Source organism: Culex pipiens, chromosome 3 (genome assembly GCF_016801865.2).
Source record: "Culex pipiens pallens isolate TS chromosome 3, TS_CPP_V2, whole genome shotgun sequence".
NCBI classification, from domain to species: domain Eukaryota; kingdom Metazoa; phylum Arthropoda; class Insecta; order Diptera; family Culicidae; genus Culex; species Culex pipiens.
The window spans coordinates 13,780,613-13,804,677 of record NC_068939.1 but is presented as its reverse complement, the minus strand read 5'-3'; the positions used below and the strand labels follow the sequence as shown (position 1 = coordinate 13,804,677).

The 24,065-nt window shown below is 36.0% G+C and overlaps 1 protein-coding gene across 5 annotated transcripts; it reads left to right on the top strand.

The window, feature by feature from the left end:
• The first annotated feature begins 3,627 nt into the window (after window positions 1-3,627).
• On the top strand, window positions 3,628-22,079 carry LOC120419500 (ras-related protein Rab-32). 5 transcript variants are annotated; one of them, XM_039582196.2, is made up of 5 exons: window positions 3,628-4,109; window positions 21,096-21,312; window positions 21,377-21,558; window positions 21,620-21,763; window positions 21,827-22,079. In XM_039582196.2, exons 2-5 carry the CDS (start codon window positions 21,102-21,104, stop codon window positions 21,935-21,937), a joined length of 648 nt encoding a protein of 215 aa, XP_039438130.1. In that variant the 5' UTR covers window positions 3,628-4,109; window positions 21,096-21,101; the 3' UTR covers window positions 21,938-22,079. The 5 variants fall into 5 exon arrangements, with proteins under 5 accessions (XP_039438130.1, XP_039438128.1, XP_039438126.1 ...); XM_039582194.2 differs by having other exon boundaries at window positions 3,631-4,105; XM_039582192.2 differs by lacking the exon at window positions 3,628-4,109 and adding an exon at window positions 4,243-4,525.
• The last annotated feature ends 1,986 nt before the right edge of the window (window positions 22,080-24,065 follow it).

Below are 24,065 nucleotides of genomic sequence, written 5' to 3'. Positions count from 1 at the left end.
TAAAATTTTTAAGTTGTTAAAAACGTGATTTTTGTACCTTTAGAAGTCATGACCAAGCTTGAACACCCCCTAGAACACTTTTTTTTAAAGATCCGAACATTTCCAACAAATTTTATAAAATAGATTTAAGATTTGAACATTGGTTACTGCGATACAGCCTCTGAAACGTCACTTTTTACAAGGAATGGAGTAAGCCCTGTGTAAAGAGTGTGTCATTCTAATACTTATTTTGACAAAAGTCGGTGTCAAACCATCGGGGTTTCAGTGTATTCTATTCATAGATGGAGACGCATGGTTCTTGGACAATGTTTGATTTCCACCGGCTACGAGCACTTGCTCTTCGTCACACAATCGATGTTTGTTCATGGCAGCAACAATTCAGCAAGCTGTTGTTGACTGAATGCTGCTGCTGCTTGATGTATTATCCCTTGATAAGCCAGGTTGCAGCCGATAAGACGGAGAACTGTATGCGTGCGTGTCACCACACTCTTCATCGGAGTTTCTTTTTTCTTTCGCGTTTTCCTCCCTTTCTCTCTCTCTTTCTTTCTCCGTGAGTGATAAGATAGCGTTCGTCGTCGGCTGTCATTCACGGCGTGGTCGATGTTCTCGCTGTCTTATTTAGGGTTGAATTCCGCGTTTGTCTTTGTGGAAATATTTTGTTTTTATTTTCCTCTGAAGTATAGATAACCACAGTAGCTTCCTGGACGAAATCGGTTCGATGATGACTCAAAAATACCTCGGAACGACATCAGCCAAATTGGGTCTTGCCGGCGTCACCAATCACCAATCACTCTGGGGCGACAGTGGTTGTCAAGAAATTAGTTTTATTAAGTTGACTATTAATTGATAAAACAGTTAAACTCTTAAACTAAAAAAGTTTCAAGATGCAAAAATATTTTTTTACGTTGTATCTTTGAATATGTGATACTAACCTAAACTGAATTTTAGATGCAATATAACATTTTTGGTTTGGAATAAATCAATAAATTCGATCGAAGAACTTGAATTTGATGCAGAAAGTGAGAAAATAGAAGGATGAGAGATTCTCCAGATTTTCAGCCAAGGTCAATTTGGCTTTGTGGTCATTTTTTTATTGGTGAGTAATCAAGATACAATAAGTCCTTTGAAAGTATAAACAGAAGTTTTGTTACGTCAAAAACCATCTTTGTAATAATTATTTCTTCAACTAAAGCTTTAACAAGAGTAAGCAAAATACAATAAAAACTTATAAAAATTGGGAAGGAAAGGGATAGAAGAAGAGAAAGCTCAAAATTTGATCACATTTTGTAGAGGTGCAAAGAACTCTGCCAGGGTAAAAATCCCCGGTGACCTCTTGCTGAGCTGCATGACACTATTTAAAAAAAAAATCGAAAAGCTTTTTTTTTGTTTATGTCTAACTTGAAGTGAAAATGGTGCACTTTATTACATTGCATTACATTGACTTTACATTTAAAAGCATGGTCAAAAAAATTAGGGTGTTATTTATGTTTTTTTTTTCAAAAAAAAATTACTTAGTGGTAATTATTTTGGCCTTACTTCTCTATGACTCAAAAGTTGCGAGTTATTGTTCTGTAATTAACATATGAAATATTCTAAAATCAAAATAGGATTTTGGGAAACTGATTTTTGCAAAAAACAAAATATTGAAGAATCGGTATTTTTTCGAGTGCATTTTAAAAATAAATAAAAATAATTAAAAAAGGAAATAAAAGGCCACGGTTTCAACATTTGAATGGAAAAAGAGTTTTAAAATGCATTCCAAAATTTCTAAGCATCGACGAAATTTTTTTTTTCTGGAAACAAAAGTTTTTGCGGTGCTGTACACTGTAATTTTATAAAAGTTCAAATATTTTTCAACGAGCTCAAACATACTTAATTTGATTATCAATGCAGAAAAATGCATTTTAGATCAGGGGTGACCAAAGTTTGGCCCGCGGGCCAAACGTGGCCCGCGAGGTGATTTCTTGTGATTTTTTGAATGATCATGTCAAATGACCTGTTGACCATTTGTAAAGTGAGTTATTGTTTTTCAAAATTAAATTTTGCAAATATAAAACTAATGATTTATCCATATTTTGATCCCCATTTTACGAAATAAATATTTTGTTCAACAATCTTTTTATTGAAACAATTGCACACGTCTATTCAAAATTAAACATTTTTGGAAATGTTAACACCTAAACTCCCAAGCTCGAGAAAAAGGGGGAGTTTCCATACAAAATCCTAATTTTTTTCGAGCTTGGGAGGTTAGGTCATTATGAAACGTTCAAATCTTACTTAGGTAGAAAACTGTAATAATAGCAAAAATATAAGTATTTATTATGACTCCTTTTATAAACTGAGCGTTAAACTTACTTTGCACTTAGAAATCTTCCACCTCTGAATTCAAATTCATGACGGTTGAATAACAAATCTGATTGACTACCATCTGATTCAGGCAGACAAAATGTTGAAATTGGAGGAATAAGGCTGTTGCAAACATTCTACAAAGCTTTTGTCACTCCAACCCTCCCCCATCCTTCAAAATCGGATCGAAAAATTAGAAAAATCGCAATCCTAAAAAAAGCATCAAAATTTCAATGAAAATTTAGGTGCAATCATCAGAAATCAATTTAAAATGCACTCATCTGCCTTTAGAATCATTTTGAGCATGTTTGGGTTTGTTCAAAACTAATTTGATTTATCAAATTTATGATGAACAGAAGTATTGCAAAAAGTTAATTTACGCTAAAATGCTTTTTTCGTCGAATTCTTCATTTTTTGAAAATAATTATTGGAAATCAATTGTGCTATGTGTATAATACATTTTCTTAAAAAAAATATGGAAATGTAGATATTCTGGCTAGAGTGGAGATTTAAAAACTTTTTCAAATATTTGCATCGGCCTAATTGTTGGAAAATAATTTCGCATCTTTTCCCAATATTTACACTTAATTTAAAAATAAAATTACGCCGCTACGTAAATTGTTCAGATTTCATGTCACTGTTTTTAAAATAAAAAATATACTTTAAAATTTTTGTTTGCTTTTTAAAAAAAACGAAAATGTTAAAAATAGCAGAAATTACAAAATACTTAAACTGATGTAATTTTTAGTATATTTTAAATAAAAATAACGTAATTTAATTGTTTAAATAATCTATTCTGTACAATTGGCCCACAAGCTGTTTTGAGCTTAAAATTTGACCCGGCATCCAAACACTTTGAGCAGCCCTGTTTTAGATTGTTTTCAGTTGATTAGACCTTCATTGAAATTTTTAAGTTTTTGAAAAAAATTTAGCCCCTTTTTTTTAGAACCAATTTTGGGGTGACATAAACTTTGAAAAATATTTGCAACGGCCTAAGTAAAAAAGATGAAAAATAAAGTCTGTAAAATAATTCATCAAATAAAAATTAGGCTTTTTTAATAAAATGAGGAAGGCAAAAAAAATTTAATACCAATTATTTGATCATTTTCGTTGATTTCAAACATATTTTATGATAAATCGATGAGGCTTGACGACCACTGCCAGTCCTTATCACCAATCCAGTCCGCAGTGGCACACATTCTGAGTTCTGTTTCTTGGGCTTCTGTCCAGTCCCTTGGTTCTTGTACTCCCGATTACACTATACTCTCGCACACAGTCGTCCGGTTCGGTGTAACCGCGTATAACCGCGTAACACCCCGCGCTCACAGCTGAACGTGCGGTAGTCTATGTTACATCCGAGCTTTGCTACCAGTGTGTGGACTTTATTGTAGCAGTTTAGGTTTAGTAGCGCTTCTGCAGCTGAGGCTCGTAATCCGTCCGTCCTCACTTCCACCACCGCCGCACCGTCGCCGTTGAGTTCTGTTCTTCTGTTTACTAAGCTAGAGAGTACACACTCGGTTTCGTCGTATCGTATACCTTTGCATTGTTTATCCCAGCGCCGCGTGCAAACTCCGAGTTCTTGGACTGTGTGTCGTGTACAAATCGTGTCGAAGAAACGCCAGATAAGAAGACTGACTCAGCCCGAACTAGTTCAAAAAGGTGGTCCACGAAGCCAACCTGCAGTTTTTCGGCCGAATCTCCCCAAGAATCGTCAACGCGGGACGTCCGACGACTACCACCAACAAAAGGCAACAAGCAAGTAAGTAAGTTTGAACAACATCCAACTCTGACTGATGACTGATAAAACTGCACTCGGGGTTGACGTCGTCGTAATTTATGGTGGAGGTTCACCCGGCACCCGAGACTTGGGACATTGTATAGCCGCAAAGTGCTCTCAGTACCATTGATTTCGGGATCTTGGGCAGTCACTTTTGCTATGGTCACGAGTGTGATCGCGGTCGTTTCGGCGGCGGCATCCCGGGCGGCATCGGCCTCAAGAAGAGATAGCGGATTAAGTCGTGAGCTCGAGCTGGAGCTGGGAACGGTTAAGAATAGTGGTGATAGCCGGCGAAGGTCCTCGATACTGAAGGCCTGGTTCAGACAGCGGGGTGATAATAGCGGAGGTTACGGCACGGCTAGCATCGGAAGACCGTTGATCGCGCTGAAGGTACGGGAAGAGGCAAGTGTTGATATGGGGCCGATTTGCAGAGGAAAATGTGGTGAAGTTTGAGTGATGCCAAGACGCTTCAAATTATGGAATAGAAATCAGTTGATAATTTATCAGTAAAAAAAATTAAAAAAAATCCCTAATTTATCCAACCGGCAGTCGCATACGTGTACATTGTACACACTTTGTAAGGACACTTGCTATCGATAATTAATGAAAATTTTATAAAAATGGGTAGGAATTTTTAAATTGTTATGCTACAATTGAATGCATGAGAATGCAAACGAAAGAGAAAATGTAATCACACTGCAGTAGACTTTACTAATCCTCTGCATTTCTCTTATCTCATTTGAAAGACAAGATCTTGGTATATTGGTTCTATATCTCTACGGGTGACCGTACAATTTTCTCTAGTTCTGCTGATGTGGGAAAATATAAGAACGCTAGTTATTTCTCGAAAAAAAAACAAAACGATTTTAAGAAAGGATTTTTACACACCATCACCAACCTTATTTTCTAATTTTGAATATTTGTATCAAATCTCAATTTTTCAAGTATAAAATGTTTGAAATTCAGTTTTTATACAATGTGGATTCGTTGATTTGAAATAAATAAAACAAATAATTTATATATAATAATTTAATAAAATATTAAGAACTCAAACGTGAATACCAGTCGTCAAATTGATATTAACATTTATATCCCACAGTTCAACGACTTCCGAGCACGTGCTTCTAGCTTTTGGCAGCTGTTCTCATAAATTTGGTTTTTTATAGGAGTGAAAATATGAACTTTTTTACAAAACTTTTTTGATTCAACTAAAATTAAAAAAAACTGATCCTCAGTAAGAGACGAGGAACACGCATTTCGAAAAATGTTTGAAAATGACCCAAACTAGTACTATGTTTTGTTCGGAAACACAGGAGCAACTCTCTACGAAATCGGCCGATTTCGACCATTTTTATTTTTTGTATTTTTTGATTTGGCTCAAACTTTGGGGGGGGGGCCTTCCCTATGACCAAATAAGCTATTTTGTGTGATTGGTTCATCCATACAAGTCTCCATACAATTTTGGCTGCTGTCCATACAAAAATGGTATGTAAATATTCAAACAGCTGTAACTTTTGAGTGAATTTTCTGATCAATTTGGTGTCTTCGGCAAAATTGTAGGTATTGTTGAGGACTTTTGAGAAAAAAATAGGTACACGGAAAAAAAAATTGCAGATTTTTTTATCAACTTTTTTTTCACTAAAACTCAATTTCCCAAAATACGTATTTTTTGATTTTCGAGATTTTTTGATATGTTTTAGGGGACAAAAAACGCAACTTTTGAGCCATAGAGGCACATGGTCAAAAATCTGCCGCCGAGTTATGAATTTTTGAAAAACCAGTGATTTTTGGAAAAAAATCGAAGTTTCATACAAAAACAAGTTTGACATTATTTTTTAATGCAAAATTGAATTTGCAATCGAAAAGTACTTTACAGATTTTTTGATAAAGGGCTCCGTTTTCAAGATATAGCCACCGAAAGTTTGATTTTAGCGAAATATTTGCAGTTTTTCAATTTTTAAAAATAGTGACCATAAGTGACCATTTCTAAAAATATTTTTTTTGAAAAGTTCAAAAAATTTGCTATTAAATTGTCTAAGAGACATGAAGATTGGACCTCGGGTTGCTGAGATAGAGCCGCTTTAAGAAAAAGAAACACGAAAATTGAAGTTTTCTTAATCTCACCAAAACAACCCACCATTTTCTAATGACCATATCTCAGCAACTAATGGTCCAATTGTCAATGTTAATACATGAAAAATTCATGAAATTTTTCGATCTTTTCGAAAAAAATATTTTGAATTTTTTTTAAATCAAGACTAGCATTTTAAATGGGCGTAATATTCAATGTTTGGCCCTTTTAAAATGTTAGTCTTGATTTAAAAAATTTCAAAATATTTTTTTCGAAAAGATCGGAAAATTTTACGAATGTTTCATGTATTAACATTGATAATCGGACCATTAGTTGCTGAGATATCGTCATTAGAAAATTATGGGTTATTTTGGTGAGATTAAGAAAACTTCAATTTTCGTGTTTCTTTTTCTTAAAGCGGCTCTATCTCAGCAACCCGAGGTCCAATCTTCATGTCTCTTAGACAATTTAATAGCAAATTTTCTGAACCTTTTAAAAAAAATATTTTTAGAAATGGTCACTCATGGTCACTTTTTTAAAAAAATCGAGAAACTGGAAATATTTTGCTAAAATAAAGCTTTCGGTGGCTATATCTTGAAAACATAGCCCTTTATCAAAAAATCTGTAAAGTACTGTTCGATTGGAAACTCAATTTTATATTAAAAAATTTTTTTGCATGAAATTTCGATTTTTTCAAAAATCATTGTTTTTTCAAAAGTTTATAACTCGGCGGCAGATTTGTTGACCATGTGCCTCTATGGCTCAAAAGTTGCGGATTTTTGTCCCCTAAAACATATCAAAAAATCTCGAAAATCAAAAAATACGTATTTTGGGAAATTGAGTTTTAGTGAAAAAAAAGTATCAAAAAATCTCGAAAATCAAAAAATACGTATTTTGGGAAATTGAGTTTTAGTGAAAAAAAAGTTGATTAAAAATCAGCAAATTTTTTTTTCCGTGTACCTATTTTTTTCTCAAAAGTCCTCAACAATACCTACAACTTTGCCGAATTGGTGTCTTCGATCAGAAAATTCACTCAAAAGTTACAGCTGTTTGAATATTTACATACCATTTTTGTATGGACAGCAGCCAAAATTGTATGGAGACTTTTATGGATGAACCAATCACACAAAATAGCTTATTTGGTCATAGGGAAGGGCCCCCCCCCCAAAGTTTGAGCCAAATCAAAAAATACAAATAAAATCCATTTCCGGTTTTGGTAGAGAATTGCTCACAGGCCAAACATTTTGCTAAAAAAAAACTCATGAAAATGTGATTCCTATAAAAAGTTCTATAAAAAAATATTACAAAAATCAAAAAAAGGTGCAAAAAAAGTTTGGAAACTTTTCGATAAATTTACATAAATACAGTTATTTGCTGACAAATCACTATACATTCAGTGTCGCAACTCCAAATAGGCATCCATGACTGATTAAAAAAATAATTTGGATTGAATATAAAGTTTACTAACTACTTAGGGGTTATTCTCTACCAACTCACACGAAATCGGGAAAAGTTGCCCCGACCCCTCTTCGTTTTGCGTGAAACTTTGTCCTAAGGGGTAACTTTTGTCCCTGATCACGAATCCGAGGTCCGTTTTTTGAAATCTCGTGACGGAAGGGCGGTACGACCCCTTTCCTTTTTGAACATGCGAAAAAATAGGTGTTTTTCAATAATTTGCAGCCTGAAACGGTGATGAGATAGAAATTTGGTGTCAAAGGGACTTTTATGTAAAATTAGATTTTTCATCGAAAAAAACACTACATAAATTTTAAAAACTCTGCACTTTTCCGTAACTCTACTGTATTTTTTTGGAAAATGTCATTTTAAGGGAAATTTAATGTACTTTCCGAATCTACATTAACCCAGAAGGGTTATTTTTTTCGTTTAAAACAAAAATATTCATTTTAAAATTTAGTGTTTTTTCTAATTTTGCAGCGATATTTTTTAGAGTGCAATAATGTTCTACAAAGTTGTAGAGCAGACAATTACAAAACCATTACGAGTAATCACGATTTTAGGATAAAAAAAAGGATTCGTGATCAGGGATAAAAAGAGGTCGGGACAACTGCTGTGTGAGTTGGCGGAGAATTACCCTTAGTATAAAAGTTTATATAACTCTGAAAATTCTAAATATAACTTATCTTAAATTTATTTTGCAAACTTTTAAATACGTGGGTTTTATAGAAAACCTAGATGTTTGGGTATCAAAAGATCGGAAATTTTCTGTCCTTTCCGATGGCACATAGGTTGACCTGCGAATCGTGGATCGGTTCGGATGCCGGCGGATTTTCCGACGACGTAATTCCGGGTTGTTACGAAACAAAGACCCGCAAATGGTGTTATACCCACTCCAAAATGTTTATTTAGCAATTCTATGGTAATAAATTTACATTATTTGAATTAAAAGTTTGCAAAATTAAGTTTAGATAAGTTTTATATAGAATTTCCAGAGTTGTATAAACTTTTATACCAAGTAGTAAGTAAACTTTATATTTAAATCCAAATTATTTTTGTAATCAGTCAAGGATGCCTATTTGGAGTTGGGAGACTGGATTTATGGTGATTTGTCAACAAATAACATTATTTGTGTTAATTTTTTGAAAGGTGTACAAACTTTTTTTGCATCTTTTTTGATTTTTGTAATAGTATTTACACGGCGTGTTTTCTGGGCAACCTTAAGGAGAAAAAATAGTCATCGCTACTTTCAAATGTGTCTTATAGGAATTTTTCTCAGCTTTCCAATGCTTCTAAGAGCTTAATGTTTCATCGGGAAATTTCTGAGATATCTCTATTTTAAGCATTTTGTTTTAAATCCTTAATCATTTATTGGAAACTTTTAAATAACAGTCCAGGAAACTTGTCAAATTATGTGTTTCATGTGTCATTTACTCATCAAAATGTGCAAAATAAGACAAGAAACAACTTTGTAGAAGGTTGCAATTCGCTAAACATTAGAATAATGAAGTTTTAACCGGATTTTTGAAGATATGGGATTTATTCAGAAATAAAAATCATAAAACCGTATTTAAATATGATTTTTACAAGAACAAATAGATTATTACATAACTGTTGTGTACAAATAACACCGGTCTGCTCTGATTTAGCTTGTTCAACCGAAACTTTGGTAGGTTTTTGTGATTGATAGGGTATACCTAGATTTTTATGAATAACTATCATATTTCCTTAACCAAACATCAACCAGTTGCATGGATTCAAAACATGTTTAATATTCGAAATTGAACTGCAAACTACTGTTGCAAGCTTTAGGAGAAATACTTTTCATTAGTATGAAATGATTGTTTTAGCTTTTTTGTATTAAATGATCAAGGAATTAGCAATATTTTAGAAGTCTTATAAATCTCTTCCTTTTACATTTTTTATATATACCTTGATTTTTGTTCTAATAGTTTGGAAAAGAAGTTTCTGTTTGTTTTTTTTTTGTTAAAATAATATTTAATTTTTGTTCAAACAAAAAAAAAGTTTGTGACGTTGTTTTCAGCATTCTGAGTTGAAAGACTCGAGTTTTATGACTACTTTTAAGTGCATTTTTAACAGTAAACATTTTATAAAATTTCATCTTTATTTTAAAATCATGAAAATAAGACTTTTGAAGCTTGCAACAGTATTATGTAGTATATTTACGATTTTAAAACATATTTGTATTTATGCTCCTGTTTAATGTTTGCTTAAGAAAATATCAAATTTATTCATTAAATTTCAATAACACCATGAACAATCACAAACCTGCCAAAGTTTCGGTTGAACAAGCTAAATCAGAGCAGACACGTGATATTTGTACACAAAAAATAACCCAAACCAAAACAAAAAATATGTAATAATCTAATAATTCTTGTAAAAAATATATTAATACGGTTTTATGATTTTAAGTTCTGAATAAATCCCATTTATTCAAAAACTCAGATAAAACAAAATTTTCAAAATGTTAAGCAGTTTGCAACCTTCTACAAAGTTGTTTCTTGACTTATTTTGCATATTTTGATGAGTAAACGACACATGAAACACATCATTTGATAAGTTTTCTGAATTGTTAGTATAAATTTTCCAATATTATTAATACAGGAATTTAAAACAAAAAACTTAAAATACAGATATCTCAGAAATTTCCCGATGAAACATTTCGCTCTTAGAAGCGTTGGATAGCTGAGAAAATTTCCTGTAAGACACATTTGAAAGTAACGATGACTATTTTTTCCTGAAAAGGTTGTTCTAGAAAACACGCCGTGATTTGTTATTGAACTTTTTATAGAAATCATCTTTTCATGAGCATTTTGTAGCAAAATGTTCGGTATGAGTTTCTGAACAAAACGTGGTACTAGGTTTCTGTCAAACTTTAAATTGTTTGCATGTTTCCTCACAAAATGTGCATAGTGCCCAAGGGGTGTAAATACTTTTTTTACATACTTTATACTCAAAGCAATTTCTTTGAATTACATTTAAATTGCTTCCGAGAATATGCGTTATATGTCGTTTGGCCACCATCAAAGCCAATTCAATGAATCAGTACCCAACATAACCATGACCTCACTGTTAATTCATTCATAAATAAGCACTTATCAGGGTGGTGCGCATATTTCAAACCAAGAGACTCCAAATTGTCTCATTGCTTGAACGTGCTGATTAAGCATCATCCTCCAGGGTCGATTCACAAAAAAAACTTTTCCAATTTCACAAGATTACCAACTGATGTAACCATCAAATTCAAGGAGTTTGTTCTCGAAGGAATGTCGATCGATTTTTTGTGTGTAATTTTTAATCACCTAACCTTTAGCTCCATTCCGAAAAGCATGCACGCTCGTTTATGTTCAAACAGTCGAGAATGAGCAGATTAGTATATTCTTAATAGCCACTGAAAGCCAAATCGAAAGCAAACAAATTGTCGTTGATAAGTCTAGTCTTGTTGACTTCTTCGTATTTGTGTCTTCTCTTTCCACGCGCGTTCCACTTGATTACAGGTCCTTGCTGTTAAGGTTTGGCGCGAAGCGCTCACTTTCTTGGGAAAGAAACCACTCTGAACGTATTTTCATTGGCTTCCTGGCTTGGCTTGACTTGACTTGGACATTTTTTTTTTGTCTGGCGACAAGTTTTACCTTTTCATGTTCGTTTGATGGGTTTCGCGCGCAACCAAAAACCGCCGACCACCGCCGAGAAAGTCACTCACCTTTAGCTGCGGCAAATGAAATGGAATTTTGACTTGATTCTTTTCCCCTCTACTCTGGTTATTGCTTGAAACCGCGTAAGGGCAGGTGAGAATCACTTTGTGAAAGAAGTTAAACCAAATTGAAGTCCTTTAAAGGGGGATCATGTTTCTTGTACATTTGAAGTCAGTTTTGACAGAAAATAAAACCGGATTTAATGATTTTTCATTCAGAACTCATTAATAATTTGAAAATTGTAATTATAACAATATTCAAAATTTAATTAATGAGGTATGAATGAAAAATAACGTACAAGAAACATGTCCATTAAAAGACTTATATTTGGTTTAACTTTCTTATGATTTAAAAAAACCTACCTAAAATAACTTAAATAAAGCAAAAATATACTCAGAGCAGTTTTGAGTCACCACAAACTGTTTTAGAAATTAATTAATTAATTTCTTTGTAACCTGAATTCCAGCACATTAGGGGAAGGTGAGAATTTGAAGTCATAGCTGATTGAACACTCGGCTTTGAAAGTCAAGATTTCAGCACGTCACGCCGTCGTCGCCGACTGGTGGTGGAGAAGTAGGCTGGTGAAATTTGATCCTTTTTTTGCACTTGATTGCGTTTGCCAATGCACATTTGGCACCACAGTATTCTGTGAGGGAGGGCGCGCATTTATTGTGAGGTTTCACTGTCGCCAGGAATGTTTGTAAGGAGAAGGAGTTTCTGCAGACGTTCAAAGTGCAGCAAACGTAATTTGTATTCTTTTTTAAGAAGTTATTTAGTTAATGAATGCTTGCAATACGAGGCCTTCTAAAGACTTTGAAGTAGCTTCAGACAAACTTAAGCTTGTTGTTACCGAATATCCTTTTAAAATTTGAATTTAAATGTATTCCTAGCAGCTAAAAATCCGATACTAGAATTGCTTGCAAAAAAAAGGGACCTTCGTGAGAAATAGAACCGAAAAAGATGGTTTACATCAGGGGTGCTCAAAGTTTTTGAATGGCGGGCCAAATTTGAAGCTCACATGAGCTTGCGGGCCATATGAGTAAAAAATGTGTTTTTTTTTTATTTCAATCTATAAAACTAAAAAAAAAAACAAAATATTAGTAAACAAAACAAAAATACAGTTTTGTACAAAAATGTCTACAATCAATTGGTTAAATTTTATTAAAATAAGAAAATCAAAAAAAAAAATAGTAACATAAATATTATTCATCTGCTTTTCATTGCAACTTTCGTGCCTCAACTATCGTGATTTCACAAATATAATGAATGTTTTAAAGTTGTATTTCAATCGATTTGTTTTATTTATTTTTTAAATATATTTAAGAAGGGGTGACACAAACTTTGTAAAAGTGTGTAATTATTTTTTTAAATTGTATGCAATCTTAATTATAAATAATTGCTTGAAGATTTTTCAAAATTTATTCCTCCAATTTTAATAAAATTTCAATAAATATTTGATGAAAATATTTTTTTAACACAATATTTGTTTCATATAATCGGGATCAAAGTATGGCTTTTCGATACTTTGATCCCGATTATACAATTAGTTTTATATTAACAAAATCTAAAAAGGTTCACAAAATAGGCATAAACTTAACCTTAATTTCTAGGAATTATAAAATTACTTAAAAAGATGCGTTAAAGGGCCATTTTACATGATCATTCAAAATGGGTTCGGGGGCCATACTTTGGTCAACCCTGGTCTACATGTTGGGGTGTGTAATTTTAACACGAAGGCGCATATAATAATACCAATTTAATTTTACAATGAACTATTCTACACACATGCGACAAAATAGCTGTATTGCATCACACATAACGTCGACCGAATATTTATATTACAGTCCAGACTCGATTATCCGAAGGCCTTTGACAAATTTCACTTCGGATAATCGAATCACGAAAAAACTTTTTTTTTCGTTGTCTTATTTTTGATTGTTGAGCTTTAGTATGACCCTTAAACTACTCTAAAGTGATTTAGAATTTTTAAATCCAAGATGGCGGCCAAAATGATGATGATGAAATAATGAAAAATGCATTTTTAAATTTTACAGGCAATCAATCATTCAAATTTGACTAAAATGGGGTCGCAGAACTCGAATTTTTGTTTAAAGTAAGAAAATGAAAAAAAAAATGCGATTTTTTTTATTTGTTCGTGATTCGATTATCCGAAGTCCCATACAAACCTTCGGATAATCAAACTTCGGATAATCAAAACTTCGGATAATCGAGGCTTTGGATAATCGAGTCTGGAATGTATTTTATTTCTAGAGGTAAATTTCATTTCAATCTGTATTCTATGGTTTTCTACATAGATGAATTTCGAAAATCGAAAATATGGCCGTACAAAATTTCAAAAATTAATACAAGATGAAAGTCAAAATTGCAATCAAGCTACTACACATATTTTTTTCATAAATTGCACGGTTTTTAGATTTTAACATTTCTTGAATTGATAAGACAAAACTATATTATACAATTTATGTTATGTTAACTATTTACGTACAATTAGTCATTTGAAACATGGTAAAGCTAGTAAAAGCTGACCAAAAGTCAAGAGTGTCAAGAGATTTTGAGACTGAATTCAAAATAATTTGTCCTTTCGCCCAAATTTCTATTTTCCGAAGTCCTCGCACAAATTTCACTTCATACAATTCAGACTCGATTATCCGATGGCCACTTCACTTCAGATAATCGAACCACGTAATTTTTTGTTTTCGTTTTCTAATTTTTAATTGTTGAGCTACGCAAAAGTGACTTAAATTTTTTAAATCCAAGATAGCGGTGACGAAATATTGAATAAATGCATTTTAATGTTTAATAGGAAATCAACTATTTAAATTTGACTAAAATTGGGTCGCAGAACTCGAATTTGAACAAGAAAAAGGAAAAAAAACGAAACCTTCGGATAGCCGAAACTCCGGATTGTCGAAGCTCTAGATAAACGAGTCTGGACTGTATTCATATCAATTTTTAATAACAAAATATTTATATAACAAAATATACCTTAACACTCTTCGATTTTTTTTTTAATTTTTTTTTATTTGTTAATAAATACAAATTCAAGAAAGGTGTTGAAAATGCTAGTTTTTGGATGTCATATTTTATTTATTTGCAATTGAGGTGAAGCCGTCAACCATATTTAAAGAAAATTGATCATTGTGAAATTTTGATAAAGTGCACCGTTTGCGACTCATTGCCATCTTTTGAAAATAATATGTTCAATGACATTTTCTACTTAAAAATCAAATGAAGAAAGAATCAGCGAAATCAAAAATTTACAAAATTATTTAACCGTTTTTTTAAAGAAGAGCTATAGGAAATTTGAATGAAAATGAATATTTCCAATTTGGAACCACACTTCTGCACTTCGTTGGAAAGGTAATTGAAAGGTTTTTTCAATGAGTCATAAAAGGTAATCATCTGGCGTCATATTATGAGATTCTTTTATATTGTTATTAAATTTTAATAAATAGACAATGTTAACGCGAAGAAGGCCTCAAGAACCATAGGTTGATTGGATAAACAATTTCATCAACAAAATGCAAACAATTGGAAAACATTGTTGTAGTCCAGAAACAAACCTATTTTCAGTTTCAGGAGGCTTCGAGGCTACGATCTTTTGTAATAATTCCTCTTCAGCAAGTATCAATTCCCTCCCCGTCTGCTAACCTTGTACTCGAATCTGATATCTCCCACAGCATCCCTTCCTCCCAACCCTCTTTAACTGACTCCAACCATCTCGTATGGGCGTGTCCAGATCACCAGGCTCACAGAATTAAGTTGAAAGATACCCTCAGGGCCCGAGGAAGACCACCAGAAATCCCGATGCGAGACGCGTTATCTCAACTAGACCTTGATGTTCTCTATCCGATCTATCAGTTCCTCGTAGATTCCAAAATATCCATTTAGTTTTCTTCCAGTTAGTTTTCCTTCAGTTAGTTTTCCTTCAGTTAGTATAACTCGCCTTCACACAAAGCCGTCGTTTCTGGATTGCACCGGAAGCAAAGCAAGAACGCCCCAGCAGCTGGACACCGAGTTGCGGCTGAGGACACAAGCAAAGGCCAGAAGAGCCAACCAAGACCCCTACACAATCCCCCTTCCCATCCCACGCCTTGTCTTTAACATCAATCCCTTCCCTACTAACCCCGAGTAGGCCGCGGGTAATCGGCTCCCCTCCCACTAACATTTACACACAAGATCCTCTGTAATTATTAAGTCAAATGTAATTACAAAAGCCGACTCGGTCCTAACCAGGTCCCAGTACCGAAAAGGACCTAATAAAAATAATTTTATGAAAAAAAAAAAAAAAAAAACTGACTCCAAGCTACACGCATCATTAAGCACCAATCAAGTTACTTGACATTTTTTTGCCTTCCCCAAGGCGACATTCTTGCTTGCACGATCATTTCATCAAGCCGAGCTACAATCAATTCAAGAAGGATGCTCCACTTCCCTAGTAGCTATAGAAGCTGTTGATTAGCCAAATTCCACCGACTCTCTTATCAATTTGGTCACCGAATCCGAAAAAAAAATGGAGGCAAAAATACCGTTTTTTGTTTCGTTCCTCGATTGGTCAGGAAACTGATAGCCTCTGTGACTCCTTCGCTGGGCGCTTTTTGCCGAAACTGCGGAGCCGGAGCTTAATCAAGCGCGAGAGACTTTTTCGGCCCAAACGGAAGGATTCCACGCTCAGTACGGTCGGAAAGGTGGACGCATCGCGTCGTGTTGTTTTTCAGTTGTCGCCGCCAAGTGACCTTTTCCCGAACTCTAGAAACTAGCTTAACTGTCTGATTCCGCCTTGGTCGCTGGCGTTTAGTTTCCGAAGAAGACGACGTCGACGAAGGGGCGCGCGAAATTTGATCGCTCATTTGCCACAGCTCACATCAGTAAAACCAGTATCGTTCCGTACTCTGCGGTTCTTGGATGTTTCCCCCACCTGAGTTTTGTTATACAACGTTGTAATCGAATTAGAGAAGGGGAAACGAGGTGGAGAGGAGCAGCACGTGGAAGGGGGTTTGAGGTTAGGGACGCATCCGCCGTCGGAGCAAAACAAAAACATTGCAAAACGCGACCAGCTCAGTGTTTTCTGGCGCTCGGAACGGTACGGAACGGACGATGAACAGGACCAGGTCCGTCGAATCCGCCGAGGATAGTCCGGTCGAGATGACGGTGGAGACGGTTTCGCCGACGGCGTCCGATGTCGGCTCGATGTCGGACTCGCCGGCGAAGGCGGCACCGCAGAAGAAGAAGAAGCGCGGGCTGTCGTTCAAGAAGATCCGGAACAATGCCCAGCGGTTGATTCCTGGGCGGAAGAAGGAGAACAGCAAGGAGAAGGTTGAGGGTGGTGGGGGTGAAGAGGTTCCCGAGGGAACACCACCGCTGGAGTCACCTCCACCAACGCCGGTGTTGAAGGAGATGAAGTCCACGGAGAGTCTGCCGGCGATTAAGGAGGAGGCCAAGGAGGTTCTACAGACCACAAAGTCGATCGACGAGATCCCAAAGGTCAAGAAGACCCGCAAACCGAGTCGTGCTGCGAGTTTCGTTAAGAAGCTGGCAGGTCGTAAGGCTAAGGTGGCCCCGAATCCACCAAAGGGGGAGGACGAGGCGTCCGCGTCTACGACAGAGACTCCGCTCAGTATCAAGCGACGAACGCCGGAAGGGGCCAACTTGAGCGTTTCGGAGACCAGCCTGTACGAGGGGGACAAACCGATTGATAGCTTCAAGATCGAACAGCTCGAAAGTGAACCCAAAGTTGTGCGAACCATTTCACCCAAAAAGACCGAAATGAAAATTACCCTGATTAACAACGCCAGCACCGCCGAGGGAACCTCGTCGTCGTCGGCCGCAACTGCTAGGGCTTCCGGCAGCGGCGGCGGTGTCCAGTTACCAACCGCATCGGCTTCGCTCGGTTCTTCGTCGTTGTCGTCGTCGTCGACAACGACCTCCTCGACTTCATCGCCGACCAGCGGTGCTGATAAAGCCAAACCCGGCTCAGTCGCAAGTGTTGGTGAGCCCAAGTCGGACGCACTTCTCCGTAGTTCTGCCGCCCCTTCAACGATCGATTCTAAGCCAATTAAGTCAGCGATTACCACGGCCATCGACCAGGAGTTGACCATCAGCGCGCTCCTAGCCGGCGATTACAACCGCTTCTCCATCGACAAAGTCGACGAGGAAACGCCCGCATCGCCGCGGGAAAAGTTCTTCCAGCCGTTGATCAACGCCGTAAGTACGGACCAGGACCAGGACAACGCCGCCGAGACGCTCGAGGTCAATGACAACGTGGCCGTCGTCACCCCGCCAACAACGCCAACCTCAGAAGACCCTGCACCGTCCAACGCCGGAAAACTGAAAAACATTTTTATGAAGAAGGACGCACAGAAAAAGGCCAAATCTGCCGCTGCCAAGGCTGCTGCCGCCGCCGCCGCCGCTGCAGCTACCGCTTCGGAAGGTTCCTCCTCCTCAACCACCGCCAACGACCCCAAACCGGCCACCGTTCGCACCCAGGAGGCGGCCAAACCGTACCAACTCGCCGGGAACAACATCAAGAACCCCAACCTGCCCGGCTTCAAGTCCCTCGAACCCCCCGGCACCGAAACCATCGTGTTCAACATCGGTTCCACCGTCCGGCCGGATCGTACCGGAAGTGCCAAGAAGCCCGTCACCACCACTACCGCGAACCTTCTCCCGCCCTCGCTCGAGGGTGGTGCCGCCCTGTCCGGCAACTTCAACCAGTCCAAATCCCTCGAAGAGTACGGTTCCATCGAGGGCGGAGGTCCGGACAGCAGTCCCCTGAGCAGTGAAAGTTCCCGCCGAAGGATTGCGTACGTGGCGCAACCGACGGACTTTACGCCGGAAGAGGAGGAGCTGGTTTCGGGGCGGCCCTCGTTGTTGAGCAGCAGTGCCGGTGGTGGGGCGGGAAGTTCCAGCCTGGAGGAGTCGGCCGATTTTCTGGAGACCAGCGGCAGCAAGATGTCGCCGCACGGGGATTTGCTGCTGGAGAAGGGAGGGGAGCAGCTGGTGAGTTGGGTGGGGAGTGCTGAGGAAAATGGTGTGGAAATTTGCTGTGAAGTACGGCGTTTGAAGTGGTTTTGTTGAGTTATTGGTGAGCACGTGGTCGGGCTTTGAGCGATGGAGGCGCTTGGTGCTTTGTTTGACTTAATTGAAATGGTTGATATTTAGTGCAAATATGTGACAATACAGTGATCTCTTCCATGTTTTATACGTTTAGTGATGTGTTTCGTCACCCGGAATTAAAAAGTGAATTTGAAATGATAAATATCGTCTCAAAACTAATGTTCATTGAATAAGATGTTTTCCGAGCCGGAATCAAATTTGACGGATCGTTGGCCATTAGAAAGGAGACAATATGAAATGTGTTAGGCTGGTACAAATTTTATTTAAAGTTTTTATCCCCCCTCCCCTCCTACAATGTTGGCCCGAAAATTCAGGGGGCAAAAAAATATTTTTTCAAAAAACTTTAAAATTTCAATGAAAATTTAAGTGCAATCAGCTGAAATCAATTTAGAATGCATTTTTGGCATGTTTGGGTTGAATTTAAAAATTTTAGAATTTTTGAAAATTCTCGATGTTTATTATCGCAAAAAGTTTTTTTGGCAATTTTTTTTTTGTTTTCGTCAAATCTTAAATTTTTTGAAAACTTATGATTGCAAAACAACTGAACTAGTGTAAAATGCGTTTTAAAACACTTTTTCCATGCAACTGGTGGAAATATGGCTTGTTATTTCAATATTTATATATTTTTATTTTTTGGCCCCCCACCCTCGACCCCGGCCAGAGCCGAGGTACAAAAACTTTGAATAATATTTACATCGGCCTAATTTGCGGGTTTAACTCTCTACATCCCAACCCCGGTCCTAAGTGGGCTTCGATCTACAATAGATACTAAATCATTATATAACCAATAGATCATTAAAAAGCATTGAAAAGAAGAACACCTCGGATTGAGTTAAGTTTAACTTGTGTTATGTGCCTTTGTTAATGTTTTTAAAATGTTATTTTTAGAGGCTAAACATTGGCAGTGCTTTTTAACAAGCATTTTTCAATTTAAATAATAACGGTACCATTCTATACGCAAAATGTGAAAAATAGTGCGTCCATCCCGGGAATTCCCGGGATTTTTTTTTTCAAAATCGGGATTTTTTATATTTTGTCTCGGGAATTCCAGAAATTGAAAAAAAAATACAAAATTTGGTCTAAAAATTCAGATGTGGTTATGTTAGTAGATGCACAGTAGAATACTTATTTATCGGTAAAAATTTTAAAACATTTTTTTTTAGAAAGCTTCAAATAAATTTTTATGCTCTTGTTATAATGTCATATAAACAAATAAAAAAAATAATTTGAATCACATTGGACATTATTAATTTGAATCACATTACATTATTCAACTATTTCAAAACTGCTTTTTAGTTTTTTCTAAGTATAGATTATCACCAACCACCTGTATTGATTTAGTTCTATGATTTCAAGCTTGAAAAACTTAACAAATATAATGAAAATAAAAAAATACTTTTCCAGTTTCTCGGGAAATTCAAAACCCGGCAAAATTGGACACCCTAGAAAAACAAGCTAAAAGTATAAAAATATTGTAAAAATGGGAACAAATGTAACGGTGGTAAAATAAGATTAATACTATCAGAAACAAACATGAACTAAACAAGAAAAATGCAAATAGAAATACTACAAATTAAACATGAAAAACTTAAAACAAGACAACTTAAGTTGGTTGGTAAGGTGCTCAAAATGACATCTGGAACAGGGCAAAATAAAAAAATTAACAAGAATTAAAATTTCTGCGTTTGATGTTTACGTTGAATTCTACACGTTTTAGTATTTTCCTCGAAAAAAATCTGGAAAAAAGCGGTTAGAAAAATTCCGTTCATATTCTTAGAAAAAACTTTGATGATAAATCCAAAGTTTGCTTAAGATAAATATCATCCATTTCACGGTATGGTGAAAGTGTTTAAAGCAATATATAATTAACAAGCTTTTCCCGGCAAACTTCGTTCTGCCCTTTTCGGGTTTCCTGACGTTTTAGGCTTGTTTTCTTATTCAGCCTCCTGTGATCAAAATTTGATTTTACGCAGCTTTTCCCATACAATCTGCATCTGCATTTTCCGGAATCGGTTCCAGAGTGGCCTTAAGCTTTAGCTTACCCATAAACTACTCTCAAGTGATTAAGAATTTTTTTAAACGGCGGTGATGATATATTGAAAAAATACATTTATTAGTTTTTAAGTCAACGATTCAAATTTTACTAAATTGTGGTTAAGGAATTATAATTTGATGTTAAATGCAAGAAAATAAAAAAAAAACTGTAAATTGTCATGATTTGATTATCCCATGTCCTATACAAACTTCTGATAATCGAACTTCGGTTAATTGAAATTTCGGATAATCGAGTCTTGACTGTATAAAAACGTTACTTCATCCACCTTTAGGTGGTTGGTGCCTTCCTCTAATTTATAGTAAATGAAGGTGGGTCTAAGATGTCAAATTAAAAAGTCCATTTTCCGAGTGATTGTATAGCCTTTCGTCAGTGAGGAAGGCAAAAAATGTTTTTTTTTTTGTTGAAGAAAGTTAATTTAAAAATTGGCAAAATTTTGTTAGAAAAATGTTTGAAAATGTTTTGATAAGATTTCAAATCTAACAACTCAAAAAAGTACCAAATTAATCATAAATATTCCATCTTTTCTCCTTTGCACAGTCCAACATGTCCGCGGCGCCGACGGAGAAGCGCGAGCACCTGTACAAAATCCTGGTGATCGGCGAGCTCGGCACCGGCAAGACGTCCTTCATCAAGCGGTACGTGCACCAGTTCTTCAGCCAGAACTACCGGGCCACGATCGGGGTGGACTTTGCGCTCAAAGTGCTCAACTGGGACCAGAACACGATCATCCGGCTGCAGCTGTGGGACATTGCCGGTAATTTGAAGCGGATTTTCCGATGATTTTTCATTGAAATTGATTCTACTTCCGTAAAAAACAGGTCAGGAGCGGTTCGGTAACATGACCCGGGTGTACTACAAGGAGGCGGTCGGGGCGTTCATCGTGTTCGACGTGACCCGGAGTGCCACCTTTGACGCGGTCATCAAGTGGAAGCAGGATCTCGACTCGAAAGTGCAACTTCCGGACGGGAAGCCGATTCCGTGCATATTGTTGGCAAATAAGGTGAGAAAGATGATTTGATTCAAAAATAAGAATAACTCAAATTTATTTATTTTGTCCTCAGAGCGATCAACAGAAGCAAGGTATTGTCACGACGCCGGCCAAGCTGGACGAGTACGTGAAGGAGCACGGGTTCGCCGGCTGGTTCGAAACTTCCGCGAAGGAGAACGTTAACATTGAGGAAGCTGCCAAATCTTTAGTCAATAAGGTAAGCCATTGATTTAAAATGAAAATTAAATCAATAAAGCCACCATTTGTCATCTTTCCAAAGATCCTGACCAATGACAAGCAGATCAACGCGGGGGAGTTGATGGACACGGACCGGTTCGCCCTGGCTGGCGGAAAGACGGACCCGACTCAGAAGAAATCCTGTGCCTGCTGACCCATATGCCGCACCTGCAAGAAACATATGTCTCAGTGTCTTCTTTACTCGATATTTTATGTTATTGATTATTTTATACAAGAAAAACCTTATAATATATACAAAAAAACAGAGCATGAAGAGCATAATTATAAAAACAAAATAAAGCAAACAATAAAGTTCAACCGCGATGCACGCACGTGAGCAGAGTGAAACACACTTCCAAGTACCAAAAAACAAAACAAAAAAAGGATAACCTATTTTAGAGAAGCACGCGAGAGCGAGGCGAAAACAAAACAAAAATAAAGGTATCATCAGCTTGTATTCTTGCACACCTGATATAAAACACATGTGAATCCGATTCAGTCCCATACTTAACCGTCTGAGCTGTGTGTAGCTTTTATACTGGAAATTGTTAATATTTAAAACAAAAATGCCTGCTAATTAAATCAATAAAAAAGAGAGAGAGCAAAACAAATAAAATAAAAACCCGTTGGATATATTGTACAGCAAGGTGTGATGTTTATTTTTGAGAGAAATCCCTTGCTATCACAAGTCTCAAAATATAAATTTTCATCGAAAAAAGCATAAACAATTTTAAACCTCAGCCTTTTTTGTTATACACCAATATTTTTTTTTCTTTTGAACATGACATTTATGGGAAATTAAATGGACGTCGTAAGCGTGACAAAGTGTGACAAGGGGGAGAGCATAACGTCACGCTAGTTTATTTTCTTGCTAGAAAACAAAGTTAAAATTAAAAAAAAAATATTTCAACTAAAACTCGTAAATCAACCACGACACAAGACTTTAAGAATTTTTTTTTCATGATAGATTTAATATGGATAAATCTAAACACTAGCTTTAAAAAATATAAACCTTCTAGATTTTACTCCGAATTTAGAAAAATAACCCTACTTAGGCCATTGCAAATATTGTGTTCAAAAATGCATTTTAAACCAGTTTAGTTGTGTTGCAATCATTAGTTTTAGAGGTGGGCAAAACCGCTCATTTTTAGGAGCCGCTCATTTTCGTTCGCTCATTTAAACGAACCGCTTTTTTCAACGGCTCTTTCACTCTTTTTCAATGGTGTTATTTTTAAGCTATTTCACATTGAAATTATATAATTAATTTGGAAAAAAAAACTAAAAACGAGAAGATGGTCTTGAAAACCATAGGTCTGGATTTCTACTAGAACCTAAACGTATAAATAATTGAATGGCATATAAACTTAAATCTAAGATTTTACAGAAATTGCTATTAAAGTTAAAATTGCGTTTTATTCTGCCAAATTGAACTTATGCTGATATTTTATTTAGAATAATATTCTGTTTACTCTTTTCTACATGCTGATTTGATCGATAAAGTCAAAAAACGCTAAAGTTTATTCGGGCAAGAGGATTTATTTTTTTCCCGAAATCTCTAAGAAGGTTAGTAGATTATTGGTAATATTTTACAAGTCAATAAACTATATTTATAACAAGCTTAAAAATCATTCCATATGGGGAACAGTTCTTTCAAAAGATCGGATATTAAAAAAGAGCCGTGGTTCTGTTTTTATGAGACATGGTTCGTTCGCTCTTTTTTATGAACCGGCTCTTTGAGCGGCTCGCTCTTTTTTTGCCCACCTCTAATTAGTTTACAATAGATGATGAACAACAAAAAAATTGCGGGAAAAAAATATTTTGCGTTTTCATTACAATTTTATTTTATTTTTTTGGTTAACCAAAACATGCTGAAAATGTTCCTAATCGCAGGGGAATGTATTTTAAAAATATCAGCTGATTGCACTTACCACTGAAATTTTGAAGGTTATAAAAAATTGCCCGATTCTGTTTGTTGACAAAAACATTGATATTTGATGCAAAAAAAAATAAGCAGCTTTATCCAAAAATGGCGAATTTCCATTAACAAGATTTTGAGATATAAATTCTTGAAAAAATAAATTTTGGTACATTTATCAACAAAGCTCAACCTGGGTGCAGAATAGTGGTTCGCAAAGCGGCCTCAATTTAGAACTGTCAAAGCGGAACCAATTTACTGTTTGCAAAATGATACCAAGAAGTGGCAAGTATTGTAATCGATCTATAATTTATTTTGTCAGGATTAAAAAATTAAATCGAGCTTGACTGTTGGCACCTGTCAAACA

Bases quoted from the DNA above. Each gene is read 5' to 3' on its own strand.
- LOC120419500 (XM_039582191.2), top strand. From the start codon at position 16,484: ATGAACAGGACCAGGTCCGTCGAATCCGCCGAGGATAGTCCGGTCGAG. The intron at 18,386-21,095 runs GTGAGTTGGGTG...TCCTTTGCACAG, and splicing joins AGAAGGGAGGGGAGCAGCTG to TCCAACATGTCCGCGGCGCC. The intron at 21,313-21,376 runs GTAATTTGAAGC...CGTAAAAAACAG, and splicing joins GCAGCTGTGGGACATTGCCG to GTCAGGAGCGGTTCGGTAAC.